The following is a 21,397-nucleotide window of genomic DNA, read 5'->3' on the forward strand; positions in this document are numbered from 1 at the left end:
TTAGGGTTAATCTATATACACCTAGTTGCCTATGACTAATATTTGAAGCTAAAATGACTAGCCTTTAAGGCATGTTAAGGCTATATAAAAAGAGAGTTTTGAGCAAAAGCAAACAATAAAGCGACATAATAAAATAATATTCAGCTAATAACTTTTGTACTTTTCTTCTAAATACGTCCTTGATGATTTTGGGGCCGTTAAAATTTGTTTTACGTTGCAGAAAATTAACATAAGTTCTTCGTAAGTCATTCCTCTCGCGTAAGATATTAAAATGAAGTTTTACAAATACTTGGAAATGTTTTAAGAAAATTACACTGAAAAGTTCGGAAATTTATTTCTAAATTTTTTGAAATAAAACCCTAAGTAAACGAAAGTAAATTTGGTTCCAGCGTTTTTTTTTTATACATAAAAATATTTCCTTTGCTGTTGTGTCAATGTCGCGCGGTTTCTTTTTCAACTTTTCGATATAATTTTTTATAATACATGATTACTTCTTCGATGAATAAACGATTACATTTTAATAAATTTTCCATCAATAATGATTTGACTTCATTTATTTGTTTACCTTAGAAGTCATTGAAGTATTTCACTTGTTTCTCAAAACGTAGAATATTGAAATCACGGAAAATTTTACTCGTGTCTTGTTGTTCTTGTCGTTTCTTTCTTTTCCTCTTTTCTTTTTTATTTCAGATTTTTATCTTTAAAACTTAAACATTGCGTGTTAAAATGAAAAAAGGAAATAAAAGAGAACGCAATAGCACTTGAAAGTTTCATTTAAATTTTCCGTTTGAATTGTGCTTACTAGTGGAGGTAAAGTTTTAATTATCCATCACCTCTGCATACATGGGGCAGGAAAATAAGCATAGTTGTAACTGACGTAAGATGCACAGAAATGCACTTTATCATTTTACGTATTTTTCCAACTTATTTGATGTCAAGGTCGCACCACTGAATTGCGATTTTTAGGATAGCATAGGTTTCGTTTCCAAGTCTTAGAAAATGTATTTACAAATTATTTAAAGGAACTTATTTTTACAATAATTCTTCTGATCTTGTTTGTTTTAATACCACGATTCAACTCCCTTGGCTGAACTAAGTTTGCCTTCCGCAAATATTGTGCTTTTATACTCTTTTAAAAACAAGTTAACAGTATCTAGCTTTTTCACGACACTTTTTGAATTTGGTTTCTCAGGAAGTCAGTTAGTTTTGAACCAAACTAATTTTATCAAATGTAGGGTTTCTTTCAATAATTTATGATATTAGTGCAACGTGAAAAAATATGTAATAGCGAAAAACCAGCATGTCCTACAAGCTCTGCATGTTCAAAATATCCTAAACGGTGTTAAACGTTCCAACATTCGCTGCTTAATTTTAATCTAATTCAGGAACAATAACGACGCTGAAACAATAACAGATTGAAGCTATTGTCCACATAGGGAGAATTGTCATTTATCATAAGTGCTACAGATCACAGTAGACAGAGATCTATACAGCCAAAAGTTGTGACTTACGCTAACAACATGAAATCGCATACCAGCGGGGCTTCAATATTACAACAAACATAGACATATCTGTTTTGATTCTCAGCTTAACAATTATTAATGTTCATATTAAAACAAGTAATAAGCCGATAGCCTTAGATGCTAATGTTTTTAAGAGTTTAGTCTTAGAATTTATTTCTCTGACGAAATTAATAATAATAGTAATAATAATAAAACAAGTAAGAACATTATAGTCTGGCAAGGCCGTTCATTAAAAAGGCTAAACCACCTTGTGTAACGCAATTTTTATTTTTATAATAGAACATAAAAATTATATCTTGTTTCTATATAAAGGTAAATTTTTCAGGTGCGTATATATGGGGAAGCGGGCTTAATATGCAAATTAATGTAGTACAAGTTTAATACTTATTTATGGCAGGACCGAAAAATAGGCATAGATGGTCCAAATATTGTAGAGTTTATTTATTATTAATATAATAATAATATTATGGGTCAATTTTCATCACCAGATATTAAAATTTAAACTTAGATAAGAGTCAATTTTCGTCAAAATCCTTGTTAGGGGAGGACCGAAAAAATAAGACAAGAAGATCCAAGTTTGGTGTATTTAATTTCTTTATTTTAAATTACTGTTTTGATAAAATTTTCTGCATGAAGTATTGAATATTATACTTTTTTGTCGTGTGAACTTCAGTTTTCGTTATTGGCTACTACTACTTAGCTACGTTTTCTGAGAAATTTTGAAAATTACATTTTTGTCAATATAATCACTTGTCGGAATAAGGCTTTACACGAGGAGTGTTCGAAAAGTGGACTGATCCGAACCATTCCCAAAAGCGTTCTTACTTGGGTCAAAACACGTCACTATACTAAACTTCAATATCTAAAAAATTGCGACCTGTAGCTTGAACAAATGTATACATGGAGAGACATCGGACGGACAGGCAGACAGACAGTCTTAGATCAATTCAGATTAAGATTCTGAATCGATCGGTGTATCGGCTATCTTAAGTCCTTCTGCGTGTTACATACGCCCGCATTATCTTTATATATCCTGTACCAAAATTGGTGTAGGCTACAAATGCGCGCACAAGTGGTGTAGGGTATATTAAGCTTTTATATGGCAAAAAAGTATATTTTTGATGACCAGAATAAGTAAAGAGTTCTAAAATCCAAAACAAAACAATTAAATTTGCTATGCATGTTAGTTCACGCCTTGCATACCATACAATATAAAGACTTTCATAAAAAGTGTGCCTTTCCACGAAAATAGCTTATAAATTTTGCTGTTTTACCACGTAAATGAATAAATAACTGTGAAAATGGCTAAATGTTATTAGTATTCCCAAAAGCCAAGCCAGACCAAATCATAAAAACCCTACAAACGGCGAAACGGAGCGCGCCGAAAGGAGAGCACTGAAATCTGTCAAAGAGATCAAACGGGAATTACGGCAGGCTGCCAGAATTTATTAACAGCGCGAGCTAATAGCCGTGAAAAATGTAGTAAATCGTCATTGCTAAAGGAGATCTGTATAACTCATCGTGCAGTGATATATTATCACCAAATCTGCTATCTGATTGAGAAGGATCGTATAGAGTTATCATGAGGACAGCTGACAGGTAGTTTATGAAAATAGCCTTGCTCGGAATGAACAAGATTTAATGGGCTGCACTGTTACGAAAATCACACATTTGGTAAAACATGATTTTCTAGTAAGCAAAATTGTTAACATGGAAAAACCAAATACAGAATTGTGATAATCTACCAGTTAACGTCATAAAGTAAAAGAGTCTAGGTAGCTGGCAATTACAACACTAATATGGTTTGTAACATCGTCAATAGGCATTTTACGCAAAAATAAATTAATCCTTAGATACGCAGACGGCACATGTCGAACTTAAGGAAAAATCTCATTGTACAAAATATAAACAGCGTGATGTTGATAATAAAAAGGACTCAAACTACGTAAGCTAGGGTTAAAGACGGATTATTAGTATTTTAAGTATTTATGTTAGCCGTTGCAGTTTTATATCATAATTATTTTGGGTGCATATTATATCTAAACTACCAAAATTATGAAACACAAGGCACGGAATATATTTTGCAGCACCAATCAGTTGTAACAAGGGTGTACCGCTGCTTGTACAATAACTCATTTGGGATGTGAAATTTGCAGAATATATAATAAACATACGTGTATGCAAATATAATATATATAAAATAAAAATAAGTTAGTCCTGCAGTACTTTTTTAATTGTAAGGGATTTCTTCGTGTTTCTTGACAGAATGTTTTTATTGAAACTTATTAAAGGATTTGGCGAACCTAACACTAAAAGTTCTTCAATTTAAAACCAGTAAGAAAGTTACAATCGGTTGGGGTCGAAACTCTCATAGTCACCACCATTAAAATCTTTGGTTTGTTGCATTCTATTCTGCAAGACCAGTTATTTGATACACATATCGATGGTATTTTTAAAAAAAAATATTTACCCTGCGATTAATAAGCAAAAAAAAAAGAAAATTTAGTCACTTATAATTTTGTGTGGGCATGGCCCACAAATTTTTGTTTAAAGAAACTTAATTGCGTTCAGTTCATCCTTTACTGCGCGCGGGCCCTCTGACCAATTTGGAAACTTTTCAATACCAACTTCAAATCGATATTTTTGTGGTTGCGACCAGGAGAGTGTCAACAACACAGCCACACACATCTACAAAGATACAGGCTGTCGATTCAGAATTTCGCGCTAATACTGAATAGGCTCTCTGAAGCTTGCTTTTTATGTAGCAAGCATTGTGACAAAAAGAGTATACCAATGAAAACAAAAAAATTAGACTGGTTAATTCACCTTTGGTTTTTTTTGTACATATGCACACACTTGTATGTGTACCATAATGCATGTTCTATGTGCTTCTGGCTTTTAAACCTTTGATGTACTGTGACTTCATTTTAAGAAACCATTAACAAAATTTTTTGCTGTACATATCATGCCGATTGATAGAGTTACGAGTGCTATTGATAACAGAAGCACCAAAAGTAGCTGACATTTTACTATTTCTAATTTTGAATCAAATTTTGACCCAGCTAGTATAAAGTTTCTTCGTATTTCTTTATCTTTCAAATAATAATTAACATCATCTAGGCGTTGATACGCTGAGTAACTTAGACAATCTAGAGCGTATTAAGCATCAGCGGGGAAATCCATATATATTTTTGATCGATGGTCATTCTTCCTTCGAAATAAGAAAAATCATTTTTGCTGCTCCGCAAGCATTTTCATAACTGCTTCATTTCTAAAATGCTTTAGGTGGAGCATTCATATGTATGTTGATGATGTATAAATCTACCTCCTTTGACCATTCGGATTTGTGAAGAATTTAATCCACGGCATCAATAACGTTGATAATTTAAAGCTATATTCAACTTAAACCAAAGCCACCGTTATATTACCTTTCTGAATCTCTGATTTGTAACCACGACTTCAAATTTAATTCTGGTTTAAATAATGATGATCACGTTAGTTTTACGATAATACGCGCTAAATTAGGATTGATTAAATTTCTAACTGTGCCACTCGCCAAATCGTCGATATGTATGGTAAAGTTATGTTTCCGACAACAAATTACAAACCGTTGTGAAGTGTGTCACATACGTTTTTGAAAACGAAGAGAGGACATGGTGTCACAGATTTTGCTAATGATTTTAGAATCCGGTTATCCAATTTTAGTATTAGAAATTTTAATTCAAAAGCTTATCTGCACTCGGGCACTAATATAATTATATGCGAGATTTATGAGAACCAAGCGTACGATAATGTTAATACTTTCAGGGGATAAATACTTAATATCATCCAGATTATTTGCGATATTAGGTTGAGAGTGGCAATCAAAGTTTTATAGTTTATGAAAATAATATGTTATAGTAAACACGTTCTGATTTTCTTCAAATTTATTTAAATTATTCTTATTCATAGTTTTGTTTGAAGGAGACACCTTAGTTTTACTGGCAAAATTTTAATTTATTTTAAGCGATTTTGTGTAATGACTCTTGGAAAACTACAGGAGTTCCGCATTTGATTCCTTATGTAACAGAAACAGGTACTTTTGACTGTGATGATGATTATTCCCCGTTTATGTTATTAATTCATAGTTGTTAAGTGAAGCCAGCTTTTGAAAAATGATTTGTTTCCGAAAATATATATGTGTAGAAAATATACAAAGAGTGAGTATGTCTACGACGAGAGGTGACTAAGCGTTTTCACACAGGTTTTTCAATCACAGTTACACACTACCCATCCTTTAAGTTCAGCACTTTCTAACGAAGTAAATAAATAAAAAACGATACGAAGAAGATATGCGAGAAACTAATATGCCTAATCTAAACACATGCTACAAGCTACAAGCTAAATGACATATGTACTACCAACTACGCGTAAATGACTGTTTATTACATTTAAGATAAAATATATTCCCAAGCACTATAAAATATACGCTGAATATAAATTCTTTTAAGCACCTGGCAACACTTTAATATATAATAAACAATGAGTAGAGGAGAGTACAAGAGCGTGTCGCACATTAGCAATGAAAAACTTTTTGCGGCAAAACGCCAGCCAGCGGATTTTCGTGGTGGTTAGAAAAAAGTTAAAATAATTTAAGGCAGTTTAAAAATAAATGTTAAGAAATCTAGATATGAGCAATTTATAATGAAAATTTCATCGTATTAAAATCTCAATAAGTTGTGTATAGGAATAAAATTTTTAGTTCCAAAGCATTCGAAATTTTGTATAAAACCAAAACAAATGTTTTTGTTGTTGGCTGTTATTGATTGAAAAAAGAAAAAATCGAAAACAACTTTTCGCTAATCCTATGACACGGTGACGAATATTTTTGTGCATGAACAAAAAAAAATTTCCTTACAATAATATTAAACGCCAGTAAATGAGGCTGTGAACTCTAATTAATAATATTAAGTTTTAAAAAATATAAAAAAATCAAATTGGAATAAAACAAAAATTAAATTATTAGCAGTCTATGCGTGCTGAATGCGGACAATCGTCCGCACATACATAATAATAATTCTTGCGTAAACGAATATCTACGCTGTGTACGTCTAATTCTGTCCCCTCAAATTACTTAAAGGTAATTTGTGTGCGTGCATTTCTAGTTTTTGCAATACACAACCTTCTCTTCATCCACTTCGAATGGCGAATATTATAATGGTGTAATGCAACTTCACATTGATCTCCTTTGTTTAAATCTTTACATATCCTGAAATTGTGTTTAGGTAGATCCTTTTAAATCAACATATAACAAATTTGCATTGTACCGTTCTACGTATATTCAAATACATAATTGCAATTACCATGTCTGTGATTGAAGAAATTTTAAGTTATAAATATTTGACGAAGGAGCACTTGGATGGATTCGACCATTATAAGGTAAATTATAAGTCGCATGATTTAAAATATACACTATCTATCATAACCTAATGGTTAGTCTACCACGCTAACTTTCGAAAAAAATTCATCGCTTATGTACATATTCATCTTCAGATTTATTAGTGATAATAGTTGCTTAAAGTCCGTACAAAGAGACTTTACTCTGCATTTGTTATTTATACACGGAAAAGAAACTTTCACTTGGCATTACGTACCCAGCAAAAGATTGGGACTACACTAAATGTGCAAAAATTCGTAAAGTGTTCTTTCGATTTACATATTTTCGTTTACTTTTATATCCCAGGTAGACGTTGGACTTATAATTCGTTACCTGATCTCCTTCGTAGGCCTGCGGTGGCTTGTGTCCCTGGAATTTCTCAGTTTTCTCCTTTTACGACATTTGAACATTTTTGGTTTTTAGCGGTTCCAAGATCGATTTTTACCTTCTTTTTATTTATTTTTTCTGATATTCACCCAAGTTCACGTTATTACGTTTAACCAATCGAAACTGTTCACTACTTAGAGTGCAGCACATCTTGCTTTGCATTTAAAGACATTTTTAACTATCATCTTCACTCGTTGGTCACGCATGCACTACTGCTAGTCTCCTATCTGCTGAGTATGCATACAGAAGGCCTTAGAGGCTTCAACTTTATTCCACGAAAGAATGTCCCAAGTAAGCTTCTCATAACGTTTTTTGACAATTGCAGCTGGATAGATAGATCAAGTTAACTTACCGTACTCAATTCAGACTCGCTCTTTCAATTCTTTCTCAATTGTCACCAGTGCCAAATGTAAAACGCGCCTAAACATTACCGTCTATTCGTTTGGCAAATTGCGTATTATTTGGGCCGTATATTATCCAATTCGCAAAAAGACAGACAAACCGCCTTTTGATAAAAATGGTATATTTTATATATATATAAGACGCTGTATATTTAATATTAACGCGTATATTTAATATTAAGGCGTCTATCCATGTCGCGGCGACAGAGTACAATTTTAATTGTTATTTAAATATTGTTCGATCAATTATTTCTTTAAATAATTTTTTTAATTGTAATAAATACATTTTTTTTTCTTACAGTACAGTGCACGTGATACCTCACCGCTTAGTGTTTACATTATGCATCCTTTTTGGAATTGGATTGTTAAGGTAAATATTGTGAAAGCAGTTTTATTATGCGCATATAAAATGAAAAGTGCATTATATAAGACTAATGCCATTAATCACTGGAGGCCTATATCTGTGCATTCAAATTCATGCGTATTATGATAAGAAGCGTGAACGTGAACGTCACTCAAGTTTGTGTACATTTGGGAAGCAAAGCAATAAACAAGAAACAAATCCACCATCGTAAGTGAATAGCGAAATTTAAATACTTTATGCTGCAATATTAACCCAAACGAAGCATTTCCACTTAGTTAATTGCCTAGTGGTTGTGAGTAAATACAAAATGAAGTTGTTTTAAGGTTTAGTGTTAAGATTTTTAAAAGGTCGTTGAATTGAATGCCCAAGGAAGTTATTGTAAAGATTTTTTTTGCTCGTTTGTAGAGCTGACATGGCCGTCGCTTGGTTTTCGTTGTCCTCAAAGATTTGTTTCTATTTTATTGTTATAAGGCTTATGTCCTTCGTTGGTATAAGAAAATGAAGGAAAAATCAATACTTTGCTACGCTGGACATTTTAGACGACAAGTGCGCTAAAGCATGTTACAATAAACTTAACTGTTACGAAGCATTAGCATCGATTAACGCGTGAAAAGCGGTGAGGTCGTATGCAAAACTTAAAAAAAGAAGAAACCGTTTTCTGTAATGCTCTGTAAAAATACAAAAATAAAAATAAAACTTATGAAAATGATTCGGCAATTTTTACTATATTGGCATATTAATTTTTCAGATTTTCTGTTTAGATTGTATACTTTTTTTCAAAAAAAATATCTAAAAAACGTACACTCGCATTGGCGCAAATCTTTACAAAAAAAGGAGTTGAATAAAGTATGAAAAGCATAATTTAAGCTGGTGTTGTTTTGCAGTAGTGCTAGCCTTTATATTTTACGTTTATATATACAGTGATCCGTAAGTACACTTCGTATCTATAAATTTTATTGTTTATCTGTCAATAAGATAATTGAAATCAAATTTTTTAAAATTTGCCGCAAGAGAATTTGTGCATTGCATAAAGCACCAATAATAGAGACTAGTAATTTAGATAAGAAAACTGCTTTATTAGATTAGAAATAACACTTTTACTGGCGAATTTTCCGAACTTGTTTGAAGTTATTTGCACTAAATGCAGTGTTGTAGGGACGGATTACATTTGATTATACTGTAATATGGTGTTTGTAGGGATGGATTACATTTGATTATACTGTAACATTAAGAACATTAGGATTAGAATTAAATAAAATCATTGTTCGTTTAATGAACGAAAGTATAAAATGATGCTAAAAATACGTATATGTATTTTATTTATATTTATTACTATTATTAGGGGTACTAATTAGTTTTCTGTATTGAAATTGGTTGTTGTTGTCATAAAATGTACACAGAGCTTAGACGTTCGAGCTTGTACGCCATAAATTTCAACTGATTACAACCGATGCATCAGCGTATGTCAATGGATAAATAGGTGGATGTCGTTTAAGGCACTGTTTCTTTTTATTGAGGTCAAATTGAAAAAAAATACAGTTGAAGACCGTAGCAAACTATAAAAAAAAATTAGAAAATCGCTTATAAGGTTCCGTGCAAAAAGTGTTAGCTTTGATCAGTCTCCTGATTAGCACTTGCTCAGTTCAGTCACATTTAGCAGATCCAAGGCGTTGCAAAGTTGAAGATCTGTGAAAATTTGTACATGAACATTACGCCTCGAAACCACGAAGTGTTTCGTGTGTGCTCTATCCGATAAGAGGCAAAACGCCATAAATAAATAATGGTGGTGGAATATTCGATTATTAAACTTTGTGATAAGTTATTTTAAGCATTTTTTTTTTATTTTAAGATTGCTTGGTACTTTGTTGAATATGGGCATCGATCGGGACGATTTTTCTGAGCTTTCAGCTGGATCTAGTATTGCACCGAGTTTTGAATTAACGTCCCTTATAGAGCGACCGTTACAATTCCTTGTCTATTATGGGCTTGCTCTTGCGACGATGTTTAACTTACATTTTTTTCTCTGATTGGCCGACATTCATTTTCAAATTGGCTTGCGACTTCAAGTCTAACCAACTTTTCTCTCTCAAAGTGTAACTTTTAAGAACAAACGACGTTGGTTGGCAACAAAAAGGATTAAATCCTCTCAAAATCTTATACTGATTAACAATATATGTATATGTTATGTTAGCTCTCTGATATGTGTCTATATGTATGTATGTATCTCTATGTAGGAGAAATCCTCTGGCGGAGTGTAAAGGTTTTAAAATCAAAAAAAAATTATCGATTTTCTGCTAATTTACAACAAATCGCTTTAGTTAAACTTAACCTGAGGAGAGTACAAGGAAAGAATTTGATATTAAGTTGAAGTTTCTAGGTAAAAAAAGATGCAGTCTCAATCGCAACATCCAACAGACTGACAGACGTACAGAGAAGACTAAAATTTAATAAGGTCCATAATGCATAAGTATTGCCTTGGAAATATTTGGTAAATCTTACATATTCATTGCGGTAGATTTAAAATAAAAACTATACAGTTCTGTTTATCGATTGTGATATTGGTAGCAATTTTGATTCTGTAGTATTATATAAATTGTACTTAAGTGGCGACTTTTAGCTTCGCATCTAAACCTACACTCGGACACGGTACATCGCTAAATTGAGTCGAAATTGCACGCTGAGTAAGAACATGAATGTGGTCACGTATTCATGATTGGTTTAGTAAAGGACTCTCAACAATTAGTACGAAAAATATTAAAATTTCTATTTGCAGCAATTTAACGAAATTCTTATCTACAAAATGGCTAACTTGTCGAGTTTTCAAGTAATCTGCTCAATAATGGACAAGATACGTTCTATTTTATGTTTACAAGTAATAATCTATGAAAGGAGTGAATCAAAAAGCTTATGTTTCATGTTTTGGAGAGGTATTATACTATTCGTTTATAAAGTCGCCTTACAAAATATATGACTTTTTATCTCTTAGCTACAGATGCGACAACGTCCAGACATGGTGAATTTTCATTTACATATAAATACTAAAACGCGTTGACACATTGCAAATCTTCCAGCCATTTGCCGGAGTTGCAGTATATCGTCTTTGAAACGAAAGAAGAAATATGACAATTTGCCCGAAATATGCAATCTTGGTACGATCTCTTAATCGATGTCTTTTTTGTGCCCACATGTCTCAAAAAGCAAACGCGTGTCTAATTCGTAATTTTAAAAACCCCCATAAGATATATATATCCATGTTCGGCCGTCTGTTCGCTGAGCGTGCGATTATATTTTCAAAACTTTTTTGTTCTCGTAAGATTAGGACGAAAACCCAGTTCATCCATAATGTCGCTCACAGTTAATGAAGATCAGAGAGTTGGACAAATTATGCATTTTACTACGTTGTTATTCCTTTGATTGTAGTGTTTATGTGTTTATGTTAAGCAAATATTGTTGAATATATTTGAGGAGTGCTATATACTTTCAAAAATTTTAAAATAACAATTTATCGAAGAACTGCAATAATAAGAACGGATTAATCTGTAGGTTAGGTGGGATCGTCTAATTTTAAATTGATCAATTTTAATGTAACCGTATTTAACACAACAACCATGTGGTGGGTATTGAAAGGTCCACTTTAATTTCTAAATTTTTTTGGAAATGTACATTCAAATAATCTCTGATCTACTTAGATTCTCATTTCTAGGATATTACGAAAGACCAATCAGTATCTTGTGTAAATAAATATCTCGTTTCAAAAATCAATAAAGCAGGAACGAAGTGCATAGTTAAGAATAGAATTGTAGAATGAGAATGAAGAAGAACATGGACGACGTCGTCGTTTTTACTTTTGAATTAAGTAAATAGTTTTTTCTTTGATTACACTCAAAGTCGTAACAATAATGTCGTAGTAATAATAATCTTCTCCTTACAGTTTTTTCCCCGCTGGCTGGCGCCGAATCTGATGACCTTTCTTGGATTCTTATGTACAGCTTTAAATTTTATACTGCTCTCTTATTACGATTGGAACTTCTACGCTAGTTCCAAAATGCCGAACACAACTCCTGTACCCGCTTGGGTTTGGTTATGTACCGCGATTAATATCTTTTTGGCATACACGCTGGATGGTATAGATGGCAAGCAGGCGCGTCGGATTGGACTTTCGGGACCGTTGGGTGAGCTCTTCGATCACGGTTTAGACTCATACACAGCTGTGTTGATACCCACGTGTTTATATAGTATTTTCGGACGTTGTATACAATATTCGGTGTCACCCATGCGTATGTACTATGTGTGTTGGATGGTATTTTTTAATTTTTTTCTTTCGCACTGGGAGAAATACAATACGGGCGTATTGTTTTTACCATGGGGTTATGATTTGAGCATGTGGGGCTCCACAGCTATGTACTTGACCACTTGGTGGTTTGGTTTTGAGTTTTGGAAATGTGATCTACCTTTCGGCATACCTTTCGGCATTGCTATCGAAGCGTTGCTGCACTTTAGCGCCTTTGCCAACTTACCAATGGTGATGATCAATGTGTATAAGTAAGTGAACGAAGTATAATTGAAATTGCTCTTATTTTATTCCCGTATTTTAGCGGCTATGCTCATCGTACCGGGAAAATGCGTAGTTTTACGGAAGCTGTACGTCCTTTATGGCCAGTACTGGTGTTTATGTTGTTATTGTTATCATGGCCTATTCTATCGCCCAGTAATATAATCGAGAAAGATCCTCGCGCGTTGTATATGCTAAGTGGCACAATATTCTCTAACATTAGTGTAAGTGTTGTCGGTTGTAGACATTTACAATAAATAGTGAAGATTGGCTAACATTTAAATCAAGTAAATGCCAGGCAAGTTGATAACAAAGCGATTCATCTTCTAAATCAGCAGCTCTCAAGCTGTTGTACTCTATCAGTCGTAGCACACGCAGCTCTTCAGAATGACAATGATAGGAGCTAATAAAATACTTCTTAGAGAAATATATGATTGATTCGTAACATGATGGGTACATAAAAAAAGTTGGACGATCGTTGCCTTAATTTAATTATAATTCTTTATGTATAAATTAAAAATTTGAATTTTATTGAATTTTTTTGTATATTTTTTAAAATTTTAGTGCCGTTTAATTGTTGCTCAAATGTCCAATACACGATGCGAAAGTTTCCACTGGATGACACCGCTTTATGTTCTATGCATAGCTTTTAGCTTATGGTGGCCACTATTTGAACGCTTTTTGTTATATTTTCTACTTCTGGTTACTACTCTGGCTCATTGGCATTACGGTGCCAGCGTCGTTAATCAAATGTGTGATCATTTTAACCGTATTTGCTTTAGTGTTAAAAAGCGTAACGAAGTACAAATGAAAACCAAAAATGTAGAACACAATGGTGCTAAATCGCCGTCAAATTAATTAGGGGTCAAAGAAGAATAATTTCTAATCGAATAAATAAATATATAAAACCAAAGACCCCCCGAAAAGAAAAACGAATATAAAAAGCGAAGAAAAGAAATAATTACAAAACAAAAAGAACAATTAACTTAATTTTTTGAGGCTGATTATTAAAATAATAAGAGATTATTTTCTTATGGTTATTGAGAACAAAGTTAGCTATTTTGTAAGTAGAGATTTCTCATTTTAAAGTTTAGTTCCTTTTTTATTTTTTATAAAAAAAATGTTTTCTGTTAGATTTCTTTGCTAATTTTATTCGAAATTACAAGACTTTATTTATAGCACAATGCAAACTTTATAGGTTTATAAGTTTGACTAAAAAGACAAATATTTTATGGCATTTATTTAGCTTTTGTTTTTAACATATGTTAATAAAACGTGATAAAAAAAAAGGAAATCAGTATATTCAAAATCTTAATATTGACTACATACAACAAGAACTTACCTTTATCTTACCTTCTGCTAACGGAACTGTTTAGCTCAAATATGTAGGACTCATTTTAAATTTAAAAACTGCTTAAATAAAATTGTTTAAACTTTTATTTATGTTTTCATACTTCCCTTCCACATATTTCCATGTATTTTTTAATAATTATTTTGAACCATTACGACCTCATTTATTTTTAAAACAACTTCAAAATGACCTTACATTTGCCATTACCAAAAATGATTGCAATATTTTTAAACTTAATTTAAATGATTATATAATATAATCGATTATTTAACATTAACTATATAATAATTTAAAATTGAATTAAAATGTATATTAATTGTTTCTAATAAAAAAGATAAATTATTAAATTTAACTGTAAATGACAATTGAATATTAATTAATACTACTAGCTGAAGAATTTTTTTTATAAATTTGGATATGGTTGAACTAATTTTTTCAAAAAGGTACATCAAAATGCCGTCCTGTGTTCCCATTTGAAGTAGCTATTCGCCCGCAAACTTTTAAAAGTTTAGACGAGAAAAGGAGACTTTTACATCTGATGAACTAATCGTCTCATCGATATGATCTATGCGATCTATGAGTGCAATAAGATATCACGGATGAAATCAAACTCAATCAAATTGAAAATTTTTTTGAAGGAGGCTTAAACTAGCAGTGCAAACAAAGAAGAAGATTTTTCTTTCGTGTCATCCAATATAGTCAGCGGAGTTCATGCCGCAATATTTTTACGTTAGTTAACCATGTGAAAAGAATTATTGATTTATTGAAATTGCTTAGCATTCATTAAATGAAAAGCATAAAGTTGGCGATCCACACCATGAGTATGAAGCATGTCCTTTCTTCTGAGCAATACTTGCTTTATCTAATAGCGCAGTATTCAATTTAATGCTCCACGGTTATGAGATAATCGCAACTACCACAAAACGTCTCGAGAAGCCCTTGGTCAGGATGAGGGCAAGACAAAAGGCTCAAAGAAACCTTCGTAAATTGTAATCCTAATCCCTACAAATTCATAAAGCAAAATATGTCTCCATATGAGGAAAGTAGAACTTTTTCTTTTTGTAAAAATTTATGGTTTTAAGACCAAAAATGTCTGCGACAATAAAAGATTCGACTTTTTTTTTGTTTTTTTTTAATGTGAGCGATCAGTCGAGGTGTCCTCTATACTTGTGATACGGTCACTATCATAAAGACGAGTAACGAAAGGGAGAAATATCTTAAAATCCAGACAAGATCGAATTGCATTCAATTCAAGTTATGCTTACAACTCTTTATTGATGCACGATTGCTGAAATGGCAATATCATTAAAAAAAAATCCCCTTTAATTGGTTTGTAAAAATAATTTTTTAATTTAACTTATTATAGTTGTCCTATTTTTATTAATATTCTTAAACCTATAGTATAATTGTAAACCGCTTTAAAAGTGTTTCCCAGTCTTTTAAAAACCAATTAATATATTGTAACAATTTATGTAATTTTTTAAACGCACGTTTTTAAACTTTACGATTACGCTTCAGCATATTTAAAAAACGGTATAGATAAGACTTAGGCCTAAAAAATTCGTGCGACGTTATTAGAGAACAACAATAATGAAAGATAATTATCATTATTTACCTTGTAACGTCTTCATCGTTACCTAACGGGTCTATATTATTTCTGGCCTTGTTCTGCATTTTTTTACCTGGCATTTCCACAAAAACTACTTCCGGCTTCGAAACGGAACGTGTATTCAAATTTAAACCAGTTATTGACCCATTGGTTCTTGTAGACATAGGAAATCTTTGTTTATCAAATGATATGTCTTCATCTGTGTACAAAGAAAATTCGCACGAAATGAGTCAGTAATCTCACAATATTATATCATATCTATTTTACCTAAATTTTCGAGCAATTCTTCGGTTAGCAGCAGTAAAGACGAATCATCTTCTTGCGGTAAAGCCAAAAAGAATCCGTCTAATTTTAAACGATAATTCTCATTTCCTTTCTGTCTCTGGTCGTAGTGCAAGTCATAATCATCCTTAGGTGTTAGAAGACTTAAAGCCAATAGTTCATTTAAGTGGTCGTTTGGCCCTTTTAAATTGGGCTCAAATGGTTTGCTTGCTACTACAACTAAAAAGCAATACACAGCGAATACGAATAAATGATTATGAAATTTACACATTTTGTCTCTTGCGGTAGACGATTCCGTAGCCCTAAACTGTTATGTTGGCTAGCTTGGAAAGCAATGATTGGAAATTTGTTTGATCAGTCAACAAGAAACATTCTTTGTGCGACTAGTTTGTCTTCTAAGACTAAGAAATCTGTTTAATTTTTTGTTTATTTTTGCATTCAGTAAAGAGTTGGTAAAGGTTTAATTGCATACAGGTTTTCTAATACTATTCTTGATGATTTTTTTTTTTTCTTTTCTATTAATTTCCTATACTATTCTAACAAGTTCTTATGGTGCTGTCTTAAGGTCTAGGCTAAAAAATCAGGTTTTCCTTCTCCACTTTTTCTATACGTCTTGTAATGTTCAACATGATAAGATGTGGCGAATTTGAAGTTGTCTTAGAAAAGTCTTCCGCATTGTTTTCCAAGACTTTGCAAACTGATGACTTTATAAAGATAGCTAGAGGTATAGTTGTAAAGTTAAATGAAAAGAATTTAAAAAGAAATTGTTCGCTTTCAGAAATGTTCATCAAATTTTTCAAGGAGTTATAATTGAAGAAAAGGCTATTCAAACCTAGGCCACTAGTCGTAACAGATGGAAAAAAAGCAAGCTAAATGTGCTCCTAGGTGCAGTTAAGCTGAAGTCTAAGGGAGAGTTAACGAAATACTATCCAGATTACGAAACTTAATTTTTCAGGTCACATCTTCAATATAAACTTATGTGCGCTAACATAAAGAAATTGAATGCGAAACGACGACACACAAACATGCTTGGCAGCTGCCAATGTATATTTATCAACGTAAACAATGCGGTCAGCTTCGCTTGGCGAACTACTTTAGAGAACTGCTTTCAAAAATTAAAAATTTCAATGCGGCCAATTAAGTTGTTCTTAGGGATCGTGTCACTTCTTTCATTCAATGCGACCGTAGCAGAAATATTGAAACAGGAAACTGCGTTATATTATTAAGGTAGGGCACTTTCGGTTATTAGAAAAGAAATGAAAATGGAAAAAGTCACTGTTTTTATAATACCCTAATCCGCCTGAGTGGCCGAGTAGGCAAGAGTCTCGACTAGCAACTCAATGGTCGCGGGTTCAAATCTTAAGCGCGGTACAGTTTTTAAAAGCCGAAAGCCTTTAGATACTTAGCGCTTTTTAAAGACTTCAGTTTTAGAATTTATTGTCTGGCTAAGTTTATAATAATAATAATAATATTTTACTCTAAAGTTAATTTTAATTTGCTTTTATTTCAAAGGAGAGCCCGATAACAATAATACAGTATTTCTAAAATTACTTATATGTAACATATTCATAGAAGTTGTTTATTGGAAATCTAAGGCGCTGGCAAGAGCTGTGAAATTTAAAGTAGATAATTTGTACTTTATTCCAGCAGATGATGTTTGAAAATTGATACTAACCGCTTCCAACAGCTAAGGATGTGAAAAAATGAGCAATGTTTATATTGGTAATATCTTACCCTATATAGGGCTAATATTGATGAACAGCGTGGCACGGAGTCTTTTGCTAGGATTATCAGGACGAAGACTAAAAAATGACTCCCACGCATTTACGAATATGTTTTAGAAGAGAGTAATTGCGTTTTGAAAATGAGCTAAAATTCCGGCAAAAATTAGCTAAGATGTCTACATCGCACGCATAGGGCATTTGAAGCTGAGCCGTGGCCCAATATACTTGTTTTCAGCTATATTATGGGCTCCATTTCTCAACAAACTGTTAACATGCTGGGTATCTGCATTATACTAAATTTGCCCTTAATTTATTTGTTTTTAGTAAGTCGCATTCTTTGCGAACATTTTAAAATACTTTTTCTGCTATTAAAGGATATTTTAGTTTATTATACACTTTGGGCGATTGGCACACAATTCGCCCTGTGGGCATAAATAGAACGGAATATGATAATAATAATATCTTTTTACAAGAATCCGCGTTGGTCTAACCAGTGCAGCACACTAATTAAAAAATTGACCTTCACGAATTGCAATTGTGGACAAAATGTTACAGTTAAACATGTACTTTGTTAACTTTCCAATATTCGAAGATGCGCTCGCGGAGCGTCCAAGAGATATTGAAAATACCTAGAAAACAAAACATCAAAAAGGTATAATATTTCACTTTATTAAAGCGAATAGAATGGCAATCTAGTGTACCTTTTAATAAAAGAAGAGTCTATAGTCTTGGTTGCTAGTGCTAATCCTACTTTTATTAGTCCTACAATTTATTTCTTTGCTCTACATAAATTATGATAATAATAACAAACAATGCTTTTCCGGAATTTATATAAATCTTATGAAATCCGTGCTGAACTATTTCGAATTTTCCAAATAGTCTGGCACACACGTCATCCAACGCTACTGCTTATCTGTCGCTCGCTTTTTTACAAGGTTGAAAATAAAGTTCTGAGGGAAAATGCTGTTTTCAAAATCTGAAAATAATTAATGAAATTATGCAAATCCCACGGGGAACAAGGTTACGATACGAATTGTACTACTTACGAAAACAAAAAGATTTCGATCAATTTGAAAAAATAAACCTTTTAGATAGGCGTCCTTTTGCGAACGTAGTAAAGGTAAAAGCATCAAACGTTTCTGCTGCATTGACATCTTATGCCAAGGGAATAATAAGTAGACGTCACTGCACAACGATATGCTCTACAAGATAACAATAAATTTGATTATTATTTATAACATTTTATATTAGTTAGTAAGAAACTGTTACCTCTTCTCGTATTTTCTCGCCGCCAAAACAGTAAATTACCAATTGTATCATGACCGCAAACACGACCACAATATTAAACGGGGCATTTGATACGTCCACCTCACTCATTAGAGCATGTGTGGCAAAACACATCTGCAAGCAGCTCATTGTAACTTCAGCCCATAATATTTCACCAAATATTTCATTCAATGATTTAATGAACCCTATAATATCTAAGTGATAGACAATAATCGTACCAAGATCGTCTTCGATAGAGTATTGTGGGTTCGTCCTTAGGTTTACTGCCATGATTTCCAATTTTTTACGTAAAATGCGAAAATGAGCTGATATATTATAAATAAACCAAAAGTACAAACTATCCAATCCAACTGTCAGACTTGCCATTGTGTTGAGATGTATCACACAAGTGATATAGTTAAACGCAAAGTAACTTAATTTTCCATCCAAACTAAAACTGCATTAAAGAAGAAGTAATTATGTTATTGAATTTTGAAACTTGTAAAAAATAATTTACCGGGCTTTTAAAGGTAATTTTAATTTAAGTTCTGCTGAGGTATAAGTTTCATAAAAGCTATATATTAGAGAAACGGTGGCAGAAAAGGTAACTGCTGCGCGGCAAGTATACGAGTAGACTTTAGCTATTAGTTCTGCTAAACGATTTTCTGACATCCACTCATCGTACTCCTGATTTTTTGCTGTAATTTTAATGTTTTATTAGCAAAAAAATTAAATTTTTTTTTACTTAATTTGCCTTTGTCTGCCAATTTGTTCACCCTGTTTATTAAATTTAAGAATTTACTTCCTTTAGCAAAAAATATGAACATTTTAAAGAAAAGCAAGATATCCTGATTAAACACTGACAACGATCCGGTGATTTCATCAAAATTTTCTATGTTATAGATGGCAAAATTTATTAGACCGTAAGTCCAATAAAAATTACAACTTAGCACAAAGAGAAGCTTTAGCGGTTTATCCACTAGGTATTGACGTTGCGCAGCCTTCAAATTAAAGCCCAAGACCGCCAAGTTGCGTTGTTGAATGCTTAAGAATTTTGCACATATTTTGTCAGCCATGTTTTTCCTCTCCTTTCCTTTTTGCAGAAAAAACGTTTTATAAGCAGTTAAAGAATTTCCTCGCTTTTTTATACAAGATTTTGTTGAAACCACAGGTTACCATCATGAAAAGCGGATTTCGTTAAACTTTAATTGAACTTTACGTAAATCAAAGGTGTAAATACATAATTTTCTTCATTTTGTATGTTGGAAAGAAGTTTATATAAATTGTGGATTTTGTACATGAAATAATATGATCTCTATGACGGAGTGATTGGATTAAGATATTTTCAGAAAAGATGTATTTTAAATTTTTTCAATTTTATCGTAACAGTAGCAACACGAGAGAGAGGGAGAAAGAGAGAGATAGAAAGACTTAAAGGCATACAGAAGTGTGCACTTGGGTTCGGCGATCGACTTAAAGGAAGCAAGTACCAATAGATTTTTGATATGTTTTTTATTTTGGAGTGTTGGAACTAACTAACAAGCAAGAAAAGAGAAGAAGGCAAAAGACAAAAAGGAGCAGAGAATAGCAAAGAATATGCATATATAAGGACAAGGGTAACAGAAGGACAAGAGAAGAGACTTTTTATGTTGGACGCTCGGACCGAATAGTGAAAAAGAAATGGATGGAGACAAAAACAAGAACAAAGTAGAGAATTAAAAACGAGAGAAGAGAGGAGACAAGCCAATAAAATAAGATAGCATAAGATAACATAAGATAATGCAAGATAACATCAGGTGCAACAACAAAATACAAGATAAGATTGGATAAGACAAAATAAAGATATGTAAAGAAAAGTAAGAGTGCCAAGGATTATATGACACCTTTTCTGACATCAACATCGCTGTAAGTTTAGCTGTTTTTTATTCTTTTATTTGTAATGAAACTTTTTTGTTCATTTTAATTGCTGCAAATAAATGGTAATTTGCATATTAGAAAATTGTTGAGTGCTATTTTTTTTCCTTTTTTTTTATAACAATTTTACTCTTGATTATAGTTTCCAAAAGTAAACAAAAAAAAAAAAAAAAAAAAAAATGGCTTAGACCGCGCACCTTGCATTTGCTCTTTCAAATTTTCAAATTATTGTTTTCGATAAAAAGTGTTTTCATAAATATCATAGTAATCAGGTTATCAATTTGACTTATTTTTCATTTGATGAGAAAAGAAGTTAAGAAGAAAGCCTGCTTTTCACAGTTACAAAAAAGTTTAAGGAATAATAAATTTCATGCATATTTATTACACAATAATGTGAGGTCTATCAACTCTGACAATTGAACCAATCAGCAAGAATCACTAACTTGTTTTTTTGACATGTGCTTGCATTTTTATAAGTTCAATGACTTGTTTGTGCTGCGGTTTTGCAATCACAGATAAGACGAGGTAAGAAGAGCTAAAAACGAAAAGACAGGAAAAACTAACCATAAAGAAAAGTCTTCTTACATTAACTTTTAGAATTTTAGCCA

The 21,397-nt window shown here is 32.3% G+C and overlaps 3 protein-coding genes across 4 annotated transcripts; 1 reads left to right on the forward strand and 2 right to left on the reverse strand.

The window, feature by feature from the left end:
- Window positions 1-6,157: 6,157 nt before the first annotated feature.
- Window positions 6,158-14,205, forward strand: LOC119641096 (ethanolaminephosphotransferase 1). Of its 2 annotated transcripts, XM_038039536.1 has the most exons (5): window positions 6,158-6,941; window positions 8,029-8,097; window positions 12,023-12,633; window positions 12,687-12,867; window positions 13,208-14,205. In XM_038039536.1, the coding sequence occupies exons 1-5, from the start codon at window positions 6,867-6,869 to the stop codon at window positions 13,499-13,501; spliced, it is 1,230 nt and encodes a 409-aa protein (XP_037895464.1). In that variant the 5' UTR covers window positions 6,158-6,866; the 3' UTR covers window positions 13,502-14,205. The 2 variants fall into 2 exon arrangements, with proteins under 2 accessions (XP_037895464.1, XP_037895465.1); XM_038039537.1 differs by lacking the exons at window positions 6,158-6,941; window positions 8,029-8,097 and adding an exon at window positions 9,329-11,240 and having other exon boundaries at window positions 13,208-14,204.
- Window positions 14,206-15,488: 1,283 nt separating this feature from the next.
- On the reverse strand, window positions 15,489-16,156 carry LOC119641072. The gene is made up of 3 exons (XM_038039500.1): window positions 15,871-16,156; window positions 15,610-15,802; window positions 15,489-15,546 (listed from the first exon to the last, which is right to left on the reverse strand). The coding sequence occupies exons 1-3, from the start codon at window positions 16,154-16,156 to the stop codon at window positions 15,489-15,491; spliced, it is 537 nt and encodes a 178-aa protein (XP_037895428.1).
- A 2,381-nt stretch (window positions 16,157-18,537) lies between these two features.
- Window positions 18,538-19,951, reverse strand: LOC119641073 (odorant receptor 45a-like). The gene is made up of 5 exons (XM_038039501.1): window positions 19,630-19,951; window positions 19,393-19,573; window positions 18,879-19,332; window positions 18,656-18,811; window positions 18,538-18,585 (listed from the first exon to the last, which is right to left on the reverse strand). Exons 1-5 carry the CDS (start codon window positions 19,949-19,951, stop codon window positions 18,538-18,540), a joined length of 1,161 nt encoding a protein of 386 aa, XP_037895429.1.
- Window positions 19,952-21,397: the final 1,446 nt, after the last annotated feature.

Source organism: Glossina fuscipes, unplaced genomic scaffold, assembly GCF_014805625.2.
Source record: "Glossina fuscipes isolate IAEA_lab_2018 unplaced genomic scaffold, Yale_Gfus_2 142, whole genome shotgun sequence".
Classification (NCBI taxonomy): domain Eukaryota; kingdom Metazoa; phylum Arthropoda; class Insecta; order Diptera; family Glossinidae; genus Glossina; species Glossina fuscipes.

Excerpts from the sequence above, each read along its gene's own strand:
- LOC119641096 (XM_038039536.1), top strand. The coding sequence starts at position 6,867 with ATGTCTGTGATTGAAGAAATTTTAAGTTATAAATATTTGACGAAGGAG. Across the intron at positions 8,098-12,022 it reads TTTGGAATTGGATTGTTAAG|TTTTTTCCCCGCTGGCTGGC; the intron begins GTAAATATTGTG and ends TTCTCCTTACAG. Across the intron at positions 12,868-13,207 it reads CAATATTCTCTAACATTAGT|TGCCGTTTAATTGTTGCTCA; the intron begins GTAAGTGTTGTC and ends TTAAAATTTTAG.
- LOC119641072 (XM_038039500.1), bottom strand. The coding sequence starts at position 16,156 with ATGTGTAAATTTCATAATCATTTATTCGTATTCGCTGTGTATTGCTTT. Across the intron at positions 15,803-15,870 it reads AGAATTGCTCGAAAATTTAG|ATGAAGACATATCATTTGAT; the intron begins GTAAAATAGATA and ends CTTTGTACACAG. Across the intron at positions 15,547-15,609 it reads AACGATGAAGACGTTACAAG|GCCTAAGTCTTATCTATACC; the intron begins GTAAATAATGAT and ends CGAATTTTTTAG.
- LOC119641073 (XM_038039501.1), bottom strand. The coding sequence starts at position 19,951 with ATGGCTGACAAAATATGTGCAAAATTCTTAAGCATTCAACAACGCAAC. Across the intron at positions 19,574-19,629 it reads GAACAAATTGGCAGACAAAG|CAAAAAATCAGGAGTACGAT; the intron begins GCAAATTAAGTA and ends TTAAAATTACAG. Across the intron at positions 18,812-18,878 it reads GCGAGAAAATACGAGAAGAG|AGCATATCGTTGTGCAGTGA; the intron begins GTAACAGTTTCT and ends GTTATCTTGTAG.